The sequence below is a fragment of the Heloderma suspectum genome, chromosome 3, assembly GCF_057233095.1.
Source record: "Heloderma suspectum isolate Gila_16-S chromosome 3, 16-S_ref, whole genome shotgun sequence".
NCBI lineage: Eukaryota > Metazoa > Chordata > Lepidosauria > Squamata > Helodermatidae > Heloderma > Heloderma suspectum.
In genome coordinates this window covers 212,084,897-212,105,306 of record NC_139460.1, presented here as the reverse complement: position 1 = coordinate 212,105,306, position 20,410 = coordinate 212,084,897, and the positions used below count along the sequence as shown (strand labels likewise).

General features: G+C 39.7%; 1 protein-coding gene and 1 non-coding gene across 3 annotated transcripts in view; both read right to left on the bottom strand.

Moving 5' to 3' along the window:
* CCAR1 (cell division cycle and apoptosis regulator 1) overlaps positions 1-20,410 on the bottom strand; it is a 41,911-nt gene that overhangs the window by 7,464 nt on the left and 14,037 nt on the right. For both annotated transcript variants that reach the window (XM_084845432.1, XM_084845431.1), the window contains exons 9-23: positions 18,037-18,166; positions 17,649-17,810; positions 15,864-16,089; positions 14,944-15,057; positions 13,641-13,807; positions 12,749-12,959; positions 11,828-11,911; positions 11,286-11,471; positions 9,241-9,432; positions 8,217-8,450; positions 7,591-7,702; positions 7,141-7,223; positions 5,083-5,229; positions 4,726-4,846; positions 2,146-2,331 (exon numbers count right to left, since the gene is read on the bottom strand). In XM_084845432.1, the coding sequence (XP_084701558.1) occupies positions 2,146-2,331; positions 4,726-4,846; positions 5,083-5,229; positions 7,141-7,223; positions 7,591-7,702; positions 8,217-8,450; positions 9,241-9,432; positions 11,286-11,471; positions 11,828-11,911; positions 12,749-12,959; positions 13,641-13,807; positions 14,944-15,057; positions 15,864-16,089; positions 17,649-17,810; positions 18,037-18,166 (2,355 nt within the window). The remainder of the gene's footprint in view (positions 1-2,145; positions 2,332-4,725; positions 4,847-5,082; positions 5,230-7,140; positions 7,224-7,590; positions 7,703-8,216; positions 8,451-9,240; positions 9,433-11,285; positions 11,472-11,827; positions 11,912-12,748; positions 12,960-13,640; positions 13,808-14,943; positions 15,058-15,863; positions 16,090-17,648; positions 17,811-18,036; positions 18,167-20,410) is intronic.
* On the bottom strand, positions 14,060-14,122 carry LOC146350699 (small nucleolar RNA SNORD98). Its single transcript, XR_014789738.1, has one exon. It is a non-coding gene; the product is annotated as a small nucleolar RNA SNORD98 (small nucleolar RNA).

The window sequence follows — 20,410 nt, the reverse complement described above, 5'->3', positions numbered from 1 at the left end:
TGAGTTTATTAAAATCAGCTTTCCCAAAATCCAGGGTACGCGTTTGACTACACTCGGCTTTTGCTTCCCTTAGAACCAAGAACTCAAGTATAACATGGTCGCTTTCCCCCAGAGTTCTTGTAACTGCTACTTTATCCACTAAGTCATCTCTGTTGGTTAGGATCAAATCAAGGATAGCCAATCCTCTAGTTCCTTCCTCTACTTTCTGTAGGAGGAAGTTATCTGCCACACAAGCCTGGAATTTTCTGGAGGGGCCATGTTTTGCAGAATTTGTCTCCCAACAAATATCAGGGAAATTGAAGTCCCACATTACTACTACATCATGCTTCCTTGAAACATTGGTTATTTGCTTTTCAAAAGTTTCATCCTCAACTTCTCTTTGGCTTAGGTGGCTGGTAGACTCTGACCACCATGTTCCTTTTATTCTTTGCTCCATTTATTTTAACCCAGATGCTCTTGATGGGGCTACCAAGCTCATCCTCCAGTATTTCTGTGCAGAGATATGTATTTTTCAAATATAGTGCAACCCCACCTCCCTTTCTGTTCCTCCTGTTCTTTTTGAACAAGTTATATCCTTCAATTGCTGTATTCCAGTCATGAGAGTCATCCCACCAAGTCTCAGTTACACCTATCAAGTCATAATTTCCCTCCTGTATTAAAAGTTCAAGTTCGTTCTGTTTGTTTCCCATACTCTGGGCATTAGTATATAGACATCAAAGACCATGTGCTTCATGGTCTGGCTTTCTTCCTACATGTTTGTGAAAATTATTATTGGGCGCTATTAGAGCTGTTCTCTCTGTTGCGGTGCATGAGCCTTTGTCCATTGTTACTCTCAACTTTATGTCTCCCTTCCCCGTAGAATTCAGTTTAAAGCCCTCTTGGTAAAGTTCTTCATGCTGTGGCTAAACACATACTTCCTAGCCTTTGTGAGGTGCAACCCATCCCTTGCCAACAGCCCATCTTCCAGGAAGTATAGCCCGTGGTCCCAGAATCCAAATCTCTCGCGTCAGCACCACCTTCGTAGCCAGTCATTCACCCAGAGTGTTTTTCTTTCCCTTTCTATCCCTCTTTTAACTACTGGAAGGATGGATGAGAAAACTATCTGGGCCCCAAAGTTCTTGAGTTTCCTTCCCAAAGCTTCAAAGTCTGACGTGATTTCTTCTTAGCTCTGCTTGGCGGTATCATTTGTTCCTACATGGATGAGAAGGGATACCTGTCAGTGGGCTTTATGAGTGCAGGCAACCCTTCAGTCCTCCTGGGAGACGGCATATCTGGCAAGTCCACAGGTCTTCGCAACATATTTGGGTTTCGATCCCACGCAGGAAAGAGTTGCCCACTACTACCACTCTTCTCTTCTTGTCGTTGTAGGCCTTGGTTTCATTGCCTCTGCTTGACTGACCTTCAGCCTCTTTCTCACTCTCATGCAGGTTCCCCTGTAATTCTTCCTCTGCAGGCTGTCCTCCAGTCTCATCCGCAAGTACCTGGAATCAGTTCCATAGCTCCACTGCTTCCATTTTTTAAGCTTATTTGGTGAGATACAAATTTCAGAACGAGAAGAAATATTCTGTATATTTTATATTGACCTGGTTTGCACATAATGACAACTGATTTTAAACTAATGGGTTAAAAAAAAAGTTGTGTCCATCAGCTTTTTACATATTCAGACTATTTTGCATAGAAGTATCTGTGTGAAAATGGTTTTTCTGAGGACCACATGAAACAGTGACAAAAGGTAAGACAGATGCACAAGTGTCTTGTGTGATTTTTGTACTTCTAATGTAACTTCAAAGAATTCATGCTTCTCTAGTATTTTTAAGGGGGAGGGGGGAAGAGAAGCTCTTCCTTATGGACATTTACAGCAGAAGCATTTAAAGCATGAGTCACTTGCACATCCATCATTGCGTGCAATGTTCAAAGCCATGCTGAAATATCCTTCATATTACCAAATACCAGTGACAGGTCATATGAAATGTGTTCCCTCATCAACTGCCAAACAAAAAATGCTATTTAAAAACAAAACAAAAAACACTCAGGAAAAACCAAAGTGTATTCCCTTCATTGTTCATAGCCACTGATTTCTGGCTTCTAAATATTTGGTATTATGCTAAACCTTTCTGGATGTGTGAAGCAATAAACACTGCCCACCTGTCTTTTCTTCTAATGATTGAAGCTTTTGTTCCATCTCAGCACGTGCTTTTTCACTTTTCTCTAATTTCTGTAAGAGACTCCCTACATCCACCATAGCTCCATTGTATACAATGAGACCAACGTTTTCTTCTAATCCTTTAGATTCTTGTTTTATAGCAGGTGACGGTAGCAGCAGCCTGTTTCCTATAATGGGTTAAGAAACATCATTAACATAATGTAAAATTGCCACCAAATGTGCCTGTCGAGTTTTCAACTACTGCAGGAGAATGTTGCCGGACTCTAAGCTCTTCCACATTTTCTTAATAATTCCAATGGACTCATTGATTTTACTCTGGTATGTTAAGATGAAAAGCAGTATAAAAATATTTTAACAAATAACTTAAAAAAACAGACAAAGATTAAAAAACAAATTAGAATTACATACAAAACGCCTTCCTAAAACTGAAGGTCTTGACCAGCTTCTGAAAGATCATTCATGAGGAAATGAGACAGGCCTCCCTTAGAAGCGAGTTCCAGAGCATATGCACAGCCACCCAAAAGGACCTCTCCCTAATCCCAACTAGACATTCCTCTGGGTTTGCGGGAACATATAAGAGGGCCTCCACAGATGATATCAACATGCAGCCAGGCTTGTATGGCAGAAGGCAATTCTTCCAATATCCTAGTCCTAAGCAATTCAGGACTTTAAGGGTCATCACCATCACTTTGAATTGTACCCAGAAACAAATTGGAAGACAGTGCAATGTTCCAACTAGGGTGTTAAGTGCTCCTTCTATGTCGCCTCTGTTAATTATTGGGCTACTGCTGCTGCATTCTGGACCTACATTGTCGTTTCCAAATACTTTTCAAATGCAGCCCTATGTAGAGTGTATTGCAACAATCCAGATGTGAAGCAATTACAGCATTTGTCATCCTAGCCAGATCTGTATTCTCTTGGAATTGGTGCCCCAGCCTCAGCTGGGCAGAAGCACTCCTTCCCACAGTCAAGACCTGGGCATCGAAGGTCAAGGCTGGGTCCAAACTATGAGCCTGCGTTTTCAAATGGAGTGCTACCTCATCTAACACAAGTTGAACCCTAATTCCAGGTCAACTCTACTGATAACCAACACCTCTGTCTTGTCCTGGATTCAGTTTCAATTTGTTAGCCCACATCCAGTCCATTATGATAGTGGCTATGGAGTGCTATATGGGTCTGATTTAGAACGAGGTAAATGTGGCCCATTATTTCTCTATAGTTTTAACACTGCCATTTTTGTTGTTGTTACAAATTTTTATTTTTTGCATCAGTGGGGGCCACATGAGCCCTCTGGACTGTGTGTTACCCACCCCTGCCAACAGCCCAGGTGGCAAGTAGAAGTCCCCCAGCACCACCTTCTGAAAGGACTAAAGCCAATGTAACAACATGCCCCCAAATCCCATCCCTGCAAGCCGGTCCAGAAAGATACCATGGTTGATGGTCAGGCTGATTTGGTTCCCTGGCCTAAAGCCAGACTGAAATGGATCAAGATAATCTCTTTCACCCAAAAAAAACCCTGGAGCTGAGAAGCTACTACATGTCTGAGCACCTTGCCCAAGAATGGAATATTAGCGTCTGGCTAAAAATTCTTCAGTATGTTGAGACTGAGAGAGGTTTTTCTTCAATAATGGTCTCACCAAAGCCTCTTTCAAACATGCAGTGATCACATCTTCCCACAAGAGCCATTTACCACTCCCATTACCAACTTGGCCACTCTACCTCTGATTGCTTTTATTAGGTAGAATGGGCAAGCAACAAGTATACATGTAGCTGATCTCACTCACCCCAACAAGAATCCTGACCACATTCTTGGGTTGCAAAAACTGAAATTATCCTATTTAACAGGATAAGCAGGTACCAAAGGTACATTTACTGTTAATGCTCTAACTGCAGGATCTAAGTTGGAACATATACGAGCAACTTTATGTACCGTCCCTCACATACTGGTCACAGTGGTCTACAGAACAATTCTCTCCTCTACTTTGTGAGCTAAAATGTAAAAGACCTCTGACTAGCTGGAAAAGATCTGCTGGCTGTCTCTGAGCAGATCTTTGCTGCTATCACTGCCACAGAATATGCTCTAATAGGAGACCTAGCTTGTGTTCGATCATATTTGTCACTAGTCCTCCATCACTCTTGTCTTCCCTGTTTTATTGATTTCAGCTCCTCAGACCAGCAGGGGGTTAACTTAACTCCGCATCCAGGAAGGGCATGTTCACTTTATCAGAACAAGGAAAAACAGGGTTGAATTCGAAGGTGCCTTGTGCAAGGTCATCCCCTGCCCCCCCGAATTACACCACTGATCCCACACCATTCATTGGGTGCAGCTCCACTGTACAAACAGAACTCCAGTAGTGCTTCCCTGGATCCAAGCAACCTTTCTCACCTATTCCACCTTCTGAAAATAAGAAATGCACCCTGAATGCCAGGTAACTACTGCCTTGAGGAAGGATTCATGCTATTAAATTGACAAGAGAAAAAATATCAACCTCCACCTCTGTCCACTGAAGTACCACAGTGATTTATATGAAATGCCTTTTTAGCTTAAAAAAGTGCATTACCTAGCATTTCCTCCTGTGGAGTTTCCATTTCTTCTGGATTTTCTTCATCTTTAGAAGTATCTGTCAGTTTTCTATAAAAGCAAGATTCGCGAAGTACTACCTTATTAAGCAGCTTCTTAACCTAAAGTAACATAAGATGTATATAAACATTTTGAGAAACACAATGGTATGATTCTCACACATAATATAAATACATTTTATAATAATATAAATTAAGACATTAAAATGCAAACACACTTAAGTTTTAAACAGAACAATTTCAAGTCATTTTGACAATTAAATTCCTCTATACACATGTGAACTTTGACAATTCCTTCCCACAAGACTAATAATAAAATGACTACTTAAGCAACAAACCTGAGCTCGTGAGAGATGCAATCCAAGTGTGTATAGTATCTCTTCCAAGTCCTTTTCCAGAAGGTACCCGCAATGACATTGATCGAAATAAACGAAAGCCATCAGAAGATCTTTGTTAACAGTTATCATCTGGGTTTTGTCTCTTTCCTGAAGAACACATTTTGACCCAGTAAGTTTTTGCTAATTCCTTATTAGTCATTGTGATTTTTTTTTAAGATTAGGAAAGGCAGTCCATCATAATATTTAATTTCTGCTTCCTTTTTGGCCAGGTACAATATACAGAACCTGTACCCTCAGTTTCAGAATACAGATAAAATTTTGATACAAAGATGTTCAAATGCACTACAACAGTAAGCACTTCCATGGAAGTTAGGCAGTTTCAAGCCAGCTATGTACAATGCTTACATTGGTGTGAGTTCAGAATACTTGGTTGCAATCTGCAGGGAAATAGCAGCACCAAAATCTGACATAACCTTTCAGGAATTAGTTACCACACTAACTGCAGATAGGAGATATTTGTTCACCATGCAAAAATGTGAAGAGTGTTTCATCTCAACTGATTTTTGATATGATCTCTGGTAAACACGATCCTTCAGCTTAACAGAGTTAGTGCACTTTCAAGGATCTTAACTGGTTCCTACTTTGGAAGAAAGGACACAGTCCTTTTCTCTGTAATGGACTACTTGATCTGTGGCCCATTTAAGATGAACTGGAAATCTGATTTAGGCTGCAATACTATATGCACAAACAGTAAGAACCAGACATGGAACAACCGATTGGTTCAAAATTGGGAAAGGAGTACGACAAGGCTGCATATTGTCACCCTGCTTATTTAACTTATATGCAGAGTACATCATGAGAAATGCCGGGTTGGATGAATCACAGGTCGGAATTAAGATTGCCGGGAGAATTATCAACAACCTCCGATATGCAGACGATACCACCCTAATGGCAGAAAGTGAAGAGGATCTCAAGAGCCTCTTGTTGAGGGTGAAAGAGGAGAGTGCAAAAGCTGGTTTGAAACTCAACATTAAAAAAACTAAGATCATGTCATCTGGCCCTATCACTTCCTGGCATACAGAAGGGGAAGAAATGGAAGCAGTGACAGATTTTACTTTCTTGGGCTCCAAGATCACCGCAGACGGTGACTGTAGCCATGAAATTAAAAGACGCTTGCTCCTTGGGAGGAAAGCTATGGCCAACCTAGACAGCATAGTAAGAAGCAGAGACATCACCTTGCCGACAAAGGTCCGTCTAATCAAAGCTATGGTTTTCCCAGTAGTAATGTATGGCTGTGAGAGCTGGACTATAAGGAAGGCTGAGCGCCGAAGAATTGATGCTTTTGAACTGTGGTGCTGGAGAAGACTCTTACGAGTCCCCTGGACTGCAAGGAGGTCAAATCAGTCCATCCTAAAGGAAATCAACCCTGACTGCTCATTGGAAGGACAGATAATGAAGCTGAAGCTCCAGTATTTTGGCCACCTAATGCGAAGAGAAAACTCCCTGGAAAAGACCCTGATGCTGGGAAAGACTGAAGGCAAAAGGAGAAGGGGACGGCAGAGGATGAGATGGCTAGATAGCATCACGGATGCAATGAATATGAACTTGAGCACGCTCCGGGAGAGAGCGCAGGACAGGAAGGCCTGGCGTGCTATGGTCCATGGGGTCACGAAGAGTCGGACACGACTGAACGACTGAACAACAAGAACAACTATATGCACATACCTGAGAGTAAGCTCCACTGAACTCAGTGGGAGTTGCATCTGAGTAGACATATACAGGATTGCACTTTAAAGATTGCTACTTTATTCCACAGGAGGAGTCCGTGTGTAATAGTGGTCAACAAGCCAGCATTATTTTTACAGTAACAATCTAATAAAAAATTATAAACATCACCTCAGAAAAGAGGTTAAATAAAACATACAGGTTTCTGAGTGCAGGGCTCATGTTATGCTTCCTTTGTATTTTGATGAAGGTAGTTTTGACAGGCTGGCTGTTCTTTCCAAATTCTCTAGGATCTTCATTAATTGGCAGTAAAGAACACAAAGTAGTAAATACCTTATCTTTAGAAGCCCTCTCTTTGCAATGCCGGCTTCCTTCTCTTCTGTCATCTCGCCTATTCATCTCCTCCTCATCCCTATCTATGAAAACAGAAATTACTTTTACTGCATTCATAGTACATCAGAAATTCACATTGCTATTATATATACATATATGTGACTGAAGATATATGCATTTCTCAATGAGACGTTAAGAACTTTCACCTTACAACATAAAAAGACAAGTTCTGCTGATACTCATGTGCACCAAAAAAAAAGATAAGTTCTCTTCTGGACCATTCAGTAATAATGGCAAAAGAGACAAGGAATACTATATGCAGTCTATTAAACATTTCAAACCCACTGCTATAAAAGAACATTTGTATAATTGAAGGCTCTGCAATTTTGTCCTTGCAGAGCGAATATCTGCACCTGATTCTTTTTAATTAGAATAATTATCCCAATATACCATCATCTTCATCCTCTGCATCTTCAGCTTCCATTGGATCATATTCTTCCTGGTTATTGTCATCTTCCATTTCATCTTCATCTTTAGAATCATCTTTCCTCTTATCTTCTCTCTGTAATTAATTCTCAAATATTACAAGAATCCAAGTTTTGGCAACAATCATTTAAAAAACCATCAAATCATTAAACCACATGCAAAAAATTCTAAAACAAACCAGAGATCTGGAATTCAGCCCACAATCTCTTTGCTGGAGAAGGCCAAAAGAGAGGAGCAAAAGCTGGTCTCTGAACCTGCTATGAATACAATCATAGCTATGAACACAATCTGTGTTCTGTTCTTATGTGGTTTGAAGCAAATGAACTATCAGCCAGAAAACATTATGTTGGATCGATGGGAAAACAGTTTTTTTTTAATTTAGCAATTTAAAAGGTCTGAACTCTTTAAAAGGAAATAAATTAACTGCAGAATTCCAATCAGCAAAAATCTGAAAATATTACCATGAACATCAGAAATCAGTTTTTCATTGTATCAGGAATGGCTTTTAGTTAAAAAAAAAAAAAAAGACCATCCTACCCAAGTATTATTAATCCAGATAAATGAAGATATTTTTTTAAATGGCCACCAACCTTCCTGTCATCTCTGTCATCTTTTTTATCCTTCTCATCTCCAGATTTTCTTCTTTTAGGCTTTGGGTCATCATTTTCATCATCTCGCTCTTCCTTTTTCTCCTTTTTCTCATCTTTTTTGTTCTTTTTATCTTTTTTATCTTCCTTATCCGGAAGAGACAACAGGGATCTGTAGATTCGGACACCAAAATCCCTTTGAAGCATTTCATTGAAAAGTTCTGCAAATAATGAAACCTACAGAAGGAACATCAAGAGCTGTTAATCGCTGTTATGTATCAACTAGTATCACAGCTAATCTGGAACATACTTTTAAAATAAACATTTATAACAAATTAGAATTAACAAAGTAAACAAAGTAAACAAGCAGTATAGAACACTCAATGAAGCCACATAATATTAAACTTCATTAGTTCTAATCAAACTGAATGATTGTTTTAGCATCAAAAGCATGGACAAATAAAATAATTTTAACCTGGTACTTGAAACTCAGCAGCATTGCAATCTTTTATTTTGTTCAAAGAAAAATCCAGTGAGGGAGATCATCATTATCCCAATTTTACAAAAGGGGAAACTGAAGCTGAAGATAAAAGACTTGTACAACAACACCCAATGACTCCATGGCAAAGTTCAACTCTCTTATAAAGCAGGCCTTCTTTGGAGATCATGGAAACAAGGATGGGTGCTAGGCCTGAAGATCCAGGGCAGGGATACAGTTTTCATAATTCACGTATTACAACAGGAATGTAGAAAGTCTAGATTGGTACAAATCGAATTCAAATGAATAGAGGTCTCACAGAAGCGTTGTTTGATGAACTGCATCCTTTTTTCTTCATCTGACCTAAATAATTGAGCTGGCATCATCTCATCACAAAATGAAGTGGAATAACATTAAAAGCTCAAAGCCAGAAAGAGCATATTCCCAGGTTAAAAAGAGAAACATAATGGATTGTATCCCATGCAGAATGAGTGCAGAGAGACACAAGTGGGCCTTTAGAAATACTGAGGGGGAACATTCGTTGATTACCTCAAAAGAATGTTCTTTGTTATCCTCCAGCCTGTAATCTAGAAGAACGCTAAGGGACATAATACTGCAGTCAAACTTTCCGCTTTTGGCTGCCCAGTTAGGATGCACAATGATTGCCGGTTCATCAGGCAAGATGTATCGTCTCTCTCGACGCTGGCGTTCCACTTCCTCTAAGCGTTTCCTTTCTTCTTCCTAAAGATTTGGGAAAAACAATTTGGAGTGGATATTTCAGACCATGAACTTTAAATGCTTACTTCTTAAAGCATGTGAAAAGAGAATACAAAGCCCGGGCTCAATTTACTGGGAATTTTTGCTCTCTTCCCCTAAGCAGATGTCATGGATGCAGATGATGTGCCTGGAGACCTAGTGTGGTGTAATGAATAGAGCTCTGGGACTGGGGAGACCCAAGGTCAAATCTCTACTTGGGCATAAAGCTCCATGGGCTAGTCTCTCTCCACCTAATACCTCACAGGGTTGCTGTGTGTGAGGAGGGAAGGAACCATGTATGCCATTCTAAGCTCCCTGGTGGAAGGATGGCATAAAGTAGGCAGCAACCATCATGCATTTGGTAAAAGGGAGGAGAGCAGGGGGTTGGAAAAGTAGTCTGGGATGGGGGCCAGATGACTTGCCACCCAGCCTTCCATGGGCCAAATGACACCAGCTGGAACACCCACCCAGCACATGAATTAAGGAAGACAGGGACAAGCAAAGCCACCTCTGCTGAAGCACTGGGTGAATCATGCACCTGGCCCTTAGGCCAGGGAGACAGCTTCGCTGACTCCCACCTGGGGAAGATACCGGGAAGGTGAAACAGAGCCAGCTCAGTCCCCTTTGCAGAAATGAAGGAAACTGAATTGGCCCAGCTTTGCTCTTCCTGGGCTTTCCCTAAGTAGGAAAAGTCTGGGAAGACTGAAGCCTACCCTTCTCGCTCAGCTTCAGTGGACACACGTTTTCCCTGGCTGGGAAAAACATGCACATAACAAAACCTCCCCAGCCAAGGTGCCAGATGGAAGACTGCTCTTCCACCCAGCACCTTTGGTTGAGGAAGCATTTAGCACACCCAACTGGGAGGACAAGTGGCGTGCTTAGTAAGAGGAATCCCTGCTCTTACTTCCGATCTGTGATTGGAGATTGCTTGGGCATAGCCCTCCCAATTCCCCCTCACCCTCATGGAGATAATAGGGATTCCTCTCCCTACCTCCCCCTGCCCAACCCTCCCAGTAGCCTCCAGGGAGCAGGACATGGAGAGAGGCTGGGGCCTGCAGAGGAAGCCTAAGCCTTTGCAGGCTGGATTAGGCCCATGGGCCAGAGGTTCTCCATCCCTGCTCTACAGAAAGCCTGTAAAGGGTCTGAACAGGGGGCCAGGTTAAGTGGCTGGAAAATCTGTTTAACTGGAACATAACAAGAGCTTCTGTTCATCATCATTAGTGGTGGCAATGCTTACTACAACAAGGTGTGTGTGTGTGTGTGTGTGTGTGTGTGTAGGGCATATAAGTCACAAAGGTGCAGTGTTGCGGCTAGGAGAATAAGCTGTGTTTCATGAGGTTACCAGTTCAAATGTCATCTCAACCACACACTTAATAGGTAACCTTAGACAAGTCACTTACTCTCAAGCATGCTGCAAGCTGGTCTTCCAGCTAAAGAAATATATCAAATGATATCCATTAGATAGGATACAGAAATTACAAGAATTTAAACCCCAAAAGCTTTGGAAGCAGTGCAAATGACTTGGGTTCCTTTCCACGATATTACCACCCTCCCTGTAGTACCAAGCAACATTTATATAATACTTTCCCTAACACTGTAGGTCTTTTCATCCATATATTACTGGAGCGGTACAGGAGAAGGCTATCAGAAGGCTATAAGCCTTTTGTAGGCTTATGCTACTACAAAATGGCAATCTTTCAAAGCTGAAAAACTTAACCAAGGTCAGCAATACTCTCGATTATGAAAATCTTTTTCCTCTCTCACATACTTGAAGTTAGCTTAATTATGAATCAGACAGTTATATATTTTGTATCTAAATAAATTTACTAGATATCCACCTCTTTGTCATCTTCAGATTTCCTCTCTTCCTCCTCCTCATCTTCCTTTTCAGATTTCTCCAGTTCTTTCTGTTCTTCTTTTTGTTCTTCCACCTTTAGCTGCTTTGTTAGCCGGGCTATCAGCTGGGATTTCAGACCCTTTGAGCTAAGAGTTCGGCTTTCTAATTCCTTGCGTAGGTCATTAACCTAGTTGACAAATATTACACAGTGAATATTGGTATCAGTAATTCAATATTTATATAACAAGCAAATTGAGAAATATACCCTTGTCAATTACTGAAACATAAAGGCAGGCAAAAGTTAGGAGGAAAGCATCCATGTTCACAATGTTTTAAGTCTGTGATACATTTCCCCCCAACATAATCAGTGATTTTCAAAGATTTATCTTATTAAGAAAGAGCAAAGTAGCAGAACATTTCAACTTAAAAACTGGCCCTGCTTCACAAAACAAACACAAACCAGTACTGTAATTTTCTAGCACCTTTAAGAATAAATCTTTTGTTATGTAACGTAAACATTTTGAAATCTTCAACTGTAGTTACCTTCATTGCTTTTGGATCAAGTTTAGACCAATGAGTAGGAGTAGAAATCTCTTTTGCTTCCCCATCATCCTTTTCCTCTTCATCCTAGGATGAAATAAAGACATAATTCTTTAAAAAGGTTAAAAATAAATATTCTTCTTTCTTAAATTCTTCAGCTGATCTGGGCAAGGTCACAATTGTTTCATCAGACAGTCTTCTCCTAAAGTTACCATTTCAACAAAGCCACATACACACATTCTACTACTTTATAATAATCACAGTTCCTCTCTCATCAGCCAATAAGAGTCTCTGTGAAACACAAAAGAGTGATAATAAAAAAACAACAACACAAAGAACATCAGGGACACACAGACACTGCTGGTCGCCACTAACCACACAGTGTGTGATCTTCCCAATTTTCAAACCACCCAAAATATTCATTTTGTTAGACCTTTTCCATTTGCCAAGATGCCAATCAGCCACATAGCCTAAAAAAATCTGTTATTTCAATATCTTGCCTATTTCCAAGTACCATTATTTTTAATAGGCTAGTTTATGGGAAAACCTTAGGTTGTTTTTTGTTTTGTTTTTTGTTTTGGTAAAATGGCAAAATGTTTAACACAACTTTTAAAACTGAATCTCACTCAACAACTGGTCCCAGATTCCAGCAACTAGTTCTAAGATTACAAAGATTTGTGCACTGAGTGCAATTTTAATTCCACCTGTTGTATCAGCACACACTTTTAAGTTAGCACACTAGCTGACATTAAACAAACAAACAAAAAAAAAGATTCTACACTGCTGAAAGCTGGTTTACCAGTCATTGTTACCAGTTATGTTCCTCCTAGGTATGTTTGTGGTGTAGCATGTGGTGTGCATTTTGTGCCTGTGTTCCTGCGCCTGTGAGAAGCAGAAATAGAAAAAGGGATTAGCGTTCAGTGCCTGTTCTCCATCAGCCTCCTTGCGTTCACCCTGAAGCTTCTCGACCAGCTGCTGCTTGTATCCTCGGGAGAGGGTTTCCCACTCTGAGCGGGTGGGAAGGCAATGCCAAACATCCGGGAAAAATAAAACCACTGTCTCCACATGAGCTGGAACCGTACGCCCCTTGTGGGTCTCCTCAGGGCGATGGTAGCGAATCTCTGCAAAACGGTACCTGTTGCAAGGGAAGAAGCATGTTGGAAAAAAAATTCTACAATACATTTTATAGAGCCTAGATCACTGTAGCACATCAAGTAAAGAAACTTTGCTGCGACAACCTGAATTTTTTCTAAAGAAAAAAATATGAAAGCCATATGTTCTCTTTGAAAACTTGTATAATTTATTTTAAGACAACTGTTAAAGAATAAATTAAATATTAACTACTGAAGGCAATGCATTTCCCATCTGCATTATAATGTACTATATTTGTCTGAATCTGAAAAAGTGGAACCATCTTTTAAATTTGGTGTACAGCAAGTGTTCATCCACAAAGTTGTCAATGGGTGGTTTAATAAATGCACCAAGAGAAAATATGGCTGCCCCAAACAACTAATTATTTATAATACGAGAATAATGAAATGAGGTTTCCTTGACGATCTTCTCCAGCTATGCGTGAAATGAAAAATATTTTAACATACAAGCATTGTAAAATTCACACAACAAATACATGATTTTAAAGCTTATTGTTCTTCAAACCTTTTGGCACCAAATCAAATTTATACTGTTAACTAGGGCATCACTTTGAGAAGTTTACCTGCCCAGCTACTGGCTGCTGAAGAAGAAAAGGCTGGTTTTGCCAAAATCAATTTAAGCATGCTTCAGTTTCTCCAGAACATTCTAAGCATACACTACTTACCATTGTGTGCATACACTTAAATCAATCCCTGTTAGAGCCCTGCAACAACGGATAGCAGTTTTAATCAGCACAGATGGGTCCTTCTCTGGGTCAGGTCCATCCAGTGAGGGAGACCAGTGTCCACCAATAGCCATGGCTTCGTCTTTACCTTTCATACCCACTAAAAACTAAAACAGAAGGCTACTTAACATTTCCTTGTTAAGAAAAAAAGATTCTCCAAACTCTACAGCTACATCTGAAGCATTGAAATGATACACTCAGTTTGTCATCACAAGCAGTTAGCCCCAAATCTACAAGTATAACAGTGAAATCTTATACATGTCTACTCAGAAGCAAATCCTATTGAATTCAATGGGGTTTACTCTTAAGTAAGTGGGTGCTATAGGTAATAGGTTTCTGCTTACATCTTGCTCATTAATGAGTTCAGCTTTTGTTTTCCACAGTGCACTTCAGTAATGGAATAGGTTTAAACATCATTACTCATTAATTTTGCAAGACTTTTATACAAAGAATCATAGAAAACATTCTGCAAGCAACAGATGAAAATTATATTCTATGCTATAAAAACATGGGTACATATAATTGTTTTTTAACTTCCTTGTAAATTACACTGAAAGAATCCTAGGAGTTTAACAGTATTTGGGCAGAGACATAACCTTTTTACATAGTAGCATATACTACTTTCAAGCATTTTAGGCTGCAGTCCTATGCTCTTACCTGGAAGTAAACTAAACTGAATATAAGGGAGCTTTCTTCTGAGTAAACATGCATAGGATTGCAGTGTTAGTTTCACTGTGTTTATGAAACACAGAATGTCTTTGCTTAACATTTCTCTCAGTGTGATGTTGATTTCTTCACATAAAATGCAACTTAACTGGCTTAGATCTAAAGATGCTGCTGCATGAACAGAGGGGAGGGGTCACCAATTCTTTCCTTCCCCATCTGTAGCTCAATGGCAACCAGGCAGAGCAGGGGTGGGGGTAGGAGTTAAGCCCTCCTCACAAATAAAGTGCTTCCTGCTAATGCAACAGGATCTTTGGAGCCTAGACCATTTTTATGAAAACCTGCCCAATGAACAGCCCAGAAGTACAAGATGCTGCAGCTCTGTTGAAATTAAACAGATGTGGACCTGATCAATAATCTGGATGAGAAACCATTGGGAGCCCCACGTAACGATGGGTTATAAATATAACAACAACATTATTTTTAAGTATTCATGGAATACCATGCTTAAGTTGTGTAACTATACAGAGTTTACAGCAAAGGGTTGTTTTTTGTTTTGCTAAAAATTCTTGTTTTTTACCTTAATAAGTCTAGCAGGATGTTGAAAACCATCCCGGACTTCTTGTGGATCTTCAGCAAGGGCACATGATTTGTGATAGAGATCTTCCATGCTAGGACTAGCCATAAGCATCACCTGTTAAAGTAGCAAGATAAACAATTGAGAAGACAAGGTAAAGAAGCTATTACACAAAGTTTGGTATTCTACATGGAACTGCTGAACTCAATGGGACTAGACCAGTGTATAAAGTTAAAGACCTATATATAGGTTTTGAAAGGTTAAATGTCTAAAAACCTCAGTGGCATTATTGCTTCATGTTAATTTCTGATTAAAATTTCACATAGGTGTTACAATGTAAACTACAACTTTGCAAACATCTATGCCCTTAAAAGATACATCCAGAACTCACCAAATCAGCCTTCTCCAGCCTGGTTGCCTTCAGATGTTTTGGATGACAACTCCCTGGGGCTGTCAGGAGTTGAAGTCCAAAATACCTGGAGGGCACCAGGTTGAAGAAGGCTACACTAAAAGATTATTTGCAGGCCATAAGCTTGTCCTAAAATAGAACGGAAGTTGTACAAATGCAACTTACAATTTCCTACCATTTAAAAATAAAATTGTTTATATACCAAATGCCCAAACAGAAAGAAACCACAAGTGCATTCTTGATTTCCAATGAACACTGATGATTTTCCAATATGCACTTTTAAAAACATTCAGGTAGAGACAATTCTCTAGTTTGTTACTTCAGGACTAGTCTGGAAAAAAGTTGAATCTAGCTAGATCTGGTCTAACTCCTTGAGCCCACATTCTGCCAATTCAAGATGTGGGGCACAGAATGCATCACTGGAAATATATGGGTCACAGGACATGCTTCCGTGATGCATTCTTGTTTTCAAACAATTCTATTGAAGATGTGATATTCAGGATTTTATACACACCTTTGCACTGTAAAGATGATCAGCATCTGGTGGGTCCAGTACAGCAGTGTTCTTATCCAAAGGATCTACTTCTCTATGCATTACATAGAAATTGCAGTAGTTTCCCAGCTGAAATGGTCTTGACATAGGAAAAGCATCCACCCATGTAAACTGAGCATCAAAGAAGTCGCTTGGTATGTACAAGTTCTGATATCGTCGTCTCAGTTCCATCATATCACAACTAAGGCTTTAAACAATAAGAACATATATTTCATATAGGTAGAGAAATTCGGAGCTTAAAAGGCACAGTCTTACCAATGTGTTGAAGAAGAACTGAACTGAAACAGCCTGTTTAATTTTGCTTATACTTCTGGCGTTATTAAAAAGCAACTCCATTTTTAGTGAGTTTGTTTAATTTTCTTCTATTTCTTCCCAAGTTTTGGACACTAATCACAGCTCAGACAGAACTGAGCAAAATCTTCCAAAGGTTAATTTTTAAGATTCCAGAGGATTGTGCACTCTCTGAGCTAGCCCATCAGGCTCAAGGAAGGTCTCAAGTCTCAGGAGCAAAGAAGCTGTGCAATACCTGGCACAGGCATAAGTAACCTGGTGCCCCTAGAGATTTTGTACTACAACTCCCACCAACCCCAATCAACATGGCCAATGGTTGGGGATTGCGGGAGTTGTAGTCCAAAACATCTGGAAAGCACCTGGTCATCTCCCTTCGCTCTAGTCCATACGACTGGCAAGAGCTCCAAGGGTTGGGGAAGGTGAAGGGTTATTCAAACTGTATTAAAAGAAAGGAACACTGCGTAAGTTGTAGATGGATTAGAAGGTGAGGAAGCCTCCTCATCAAGGCTTCTGCAGAGTTCCACCAAAGTTACTACTAGAGTCTAGGATGAAAAGGAGATCAACCCTGCTAATTTTGTGTAATTTGCTTAGCTATTTGTCAAAAGGTTCTCCCGAACTGAACATGCAAATTTCAATGCAAAAATGAAGACTCACAAAAGTTCAACTCAGCTCTTTGTAGAAGTTATTTTACAGTTAGTTATTGCCCTATCGAGGCAGCTAAAAATGTATATGTCAAACTTCTGTCATGTATAAATATTTATTAGCATCTGAAATCTCAAAAAGTTGCAAAATGTTTTAATCAGCCAACAAAAAAAGTGAGTTGTTTCTTCCCAAGCTGTTACAGTAAATGTCGGAGCCCAATCAGGCATTAGCAGGGATATGGATGGGATGTTCAAAGCTCCCTGCTTTATCTGGACAGCCTTCAAAGTACAGTATTAGGGCCTATACCTTTAACGTATCTTACATTGAAATGCTACGCACAGAATTCTGCAACCTATGTAAGTCTTGGTAATGCCCCTTTTCCCTGAAGCATCTGCATTCCCTATATACTTTCAAGCCCATGTTCACACTTAAGGGAAGATTTCCCCCCCTCAAATTAAAGTTGAGATTCTCAAGATGCCGTAAGTTGCAAATGAATGCCAGACTTCGCAGCATAAAAACAGGCTAGCTAATGCCTTACTGCCAGTTAAGCCCTTCAATCCCTTGCTTTGCAACACTTAGTTCCTAATATCCGGTACAATACCCACTGCCACCCTACATTCTTGTAAAAATGCTCAATACAAAGATAAATATAAAAAAACACATGTGCACCGCCTCCTTAATTTGCACACAATTTTCTGGTTGCTTATTGGGTTTCTGTCTCCTGGGTTTGTCTAATTCATACTTATTTTATGGCTGTAAGATTCTTTCCATAAATAAATACATTAAATATAGCTTGACACCCAAGCAACATACCAGTCTAATGAGAACTTGGAAAACTGGACCGTGTAGCGGGGAACAACACGCCGGGGTCTTCGAGGTGATCTTTCCCTCTCTCGCCGAGGTGACCTCTCTCTAGAACGTTTTCTCTGGGGTGATCTTTCCCGTGACCTACGCCTCTCACGCTCCCTTTCACGACTTAACCATATATGAAATATAAATGACACATTTTAGCATCTGCAGTTTTATGAACATAGAGTTGACAAGCCTATTTAGAATCAACAGCAGCAAACTCCAATTAATACGAAGTACAATATTTCAAAGCTTTGTAATAAATTGCATAGAACTTACATCTAAACTTCAAATATTTAAATTATTCATTCTATTATGTAAAGAAAATTGAGTGGAATTTTTTTTATCACACCTTCTGTCATCTTTTCTGTTAGCCATGGGATCTCCTCTGTCATTCCGCCCCGAAAATCTGGGTGGTGGATCTAATCTCCGTGCTGGTTGAGGCTGTGAAACTATTCGAACAGGGGGCTGTAGCAAACCAGCTAGGGGGGAAAAAATCCCACATACTCATAAGCTTTTTCATATCAGTAAGTAACTTATAAAACAAAAAGGTAATGTATTTTGCTGCATTATCAGTTTAATACTTTTCTGCAATGTACAGGGTTCCTACAACCTTTGCTGATTTTTTTGAAGTAATTACTGTGGTAACATTCAATCAGCCGATATTAAGCATAAGTAACAGAAGGTGCCTCGTAATTAGCTCAAGAGAATGTATTTAACTCTTTAAAAAAAAAAACACTGAAATTTTACTTCCTCAATACAAGCCTCATCATATTGGGATATACAACTATTCTGTAAAACTGAAAAAAGCACATTTTGAACAAATAGGCCTACGTTATAGAGATGGAACACTTTAAAACCACAATACTCAGAAAATGTTAATTTGTTGGAAGGTTTAGCCTCAACCATACAATTTCCAGCAATATCTGATCAAAATCAGGGTTCATTTTAACAGAATGCTGTTCTGGCTGTTTATTCTTAGGGCTAGTCCTCACTTTGAAATAAGCATATTTGCTGCCAATCTACCACATGCCTCTTGGTTAACACTTCTCAATATCTGAAAGGCATACACAGGCAGAGGCTATATGCTACAGAGTCATGGCTAATCACAAGCATCCAGACATACAGCACTCCTTCAAATGTTACAGATGCTCACAAGGAAACTCATGAAGGAAAGAAGGGGCACAATTATTTGCCATGTAATGTGAACTGGCCCTGAAATCATGCACAATCTATTATGTCTACTGCTATCAATAAAATTATTGTCTATTAAGCACTGTAAGAGGAGAGTACCCTAAAGCTTGCCATAAACTTGTAAAAATACATAAAATATTTGTACTCTCATCAACTGTGCAATCCACAGCTCTCTTGTAGCAGAAAAGAGAGGTATGCTTTAGGATCAAGCTGCAGGAAGCAAGATCGAAAAACAGTACTCAAGGGGAATTCTACCAGAGGAGATAATAGCATGCAAAGGTGTCAGATGTCACATCACAGTATAGTCCTGAGAAACAGACCTGGCTCACATGTCACAGTAAGCCACAGTGCAGCCATTTTGAATATGCAAGCCGCATGGGAATGCACCGAAGCTTGTCATGTTATGCAAACCTGGGCATCATGGGTCATTTGAGGGTTGAACCCTGGGATGACCGAGGCTTGTTAATTGAAAATGGCGGCCACGCTTCCATATTGAAAATGGCAGCCAGTGCACGTCTTGGGAGCCCTGTGGGTGAATTAAAGCACAGTGCCTCATCATGATGTGCAGACCAGCCCATAGTATAAGGCAATATAAAGCCCACAGGGAAGAAGGACCTGACGAAGAACATGCATGGAAAATGGATTAATAAAAAAACATGTAACCTCTCCTCCAGATTAGCAGAGCAATGTCCACACCAGCAGCAGTGTCTTAACTGTCCATATTATGTGGCTATATATTACACTAAACAGACTCTCTTTAACTGTCAGGCTCTATATTGATGAAGCCCTGCTTGTGCATTTATTATTTATTTCAGAAAATGTTTATGGCACTTTTCTTAAAGTCCCAAAGTGGTTCACAAAAATAAAAGCAAAAATGCAATAAAATCAATCAATAAAATAATAAAACAGTGATAAAATAAAAAACATGAAAGACCATAGAGAGACCACAGAACTGCTAAGTTTGTCAATTCTAATGCCAACCTATTTTGACAAGAAATAAATCATGACCTTTGTTGCTTTCCTAAAGACTACAATGACCAGGGTTTTCCAGTGGTACCTAGTTCCTAATGGAGGCACTTTAGAGGCACTCAATTTTATTCCTGAGAAGGACAAAGCATGAGAAACCAAGCAGTTTTCTAGGTGATGTTAAAATATAGAATCTTTCAGAATATATATCAGGCAACACAAAACCAATTCAGACTTTATACTATTTCATGTTTTTATGAAGATCATCGAGCAAACAATAAAATCATAGGATGTCAATGGAGAACCGTGTTTACTAGATGCATCGTTCAGGACCTACAGAAAAGTTTTATATTCTCTGTGGCCATATTCATATGTAAAACTAGACCATAGTTTAGCATTAGTAGAGTGTGCTATGGCAAGCTCCCCCTCCTATGCACATGAGGGGAGATTTAAAGCTTCAAGTCACCATTTATAATATAACAAACCATCTGAATACAGAAAGGTGTGGTTTGTACAAACCATAGTTTGTTAATAAACTAGGACTGAACAAGGTTAACTAATGTTGG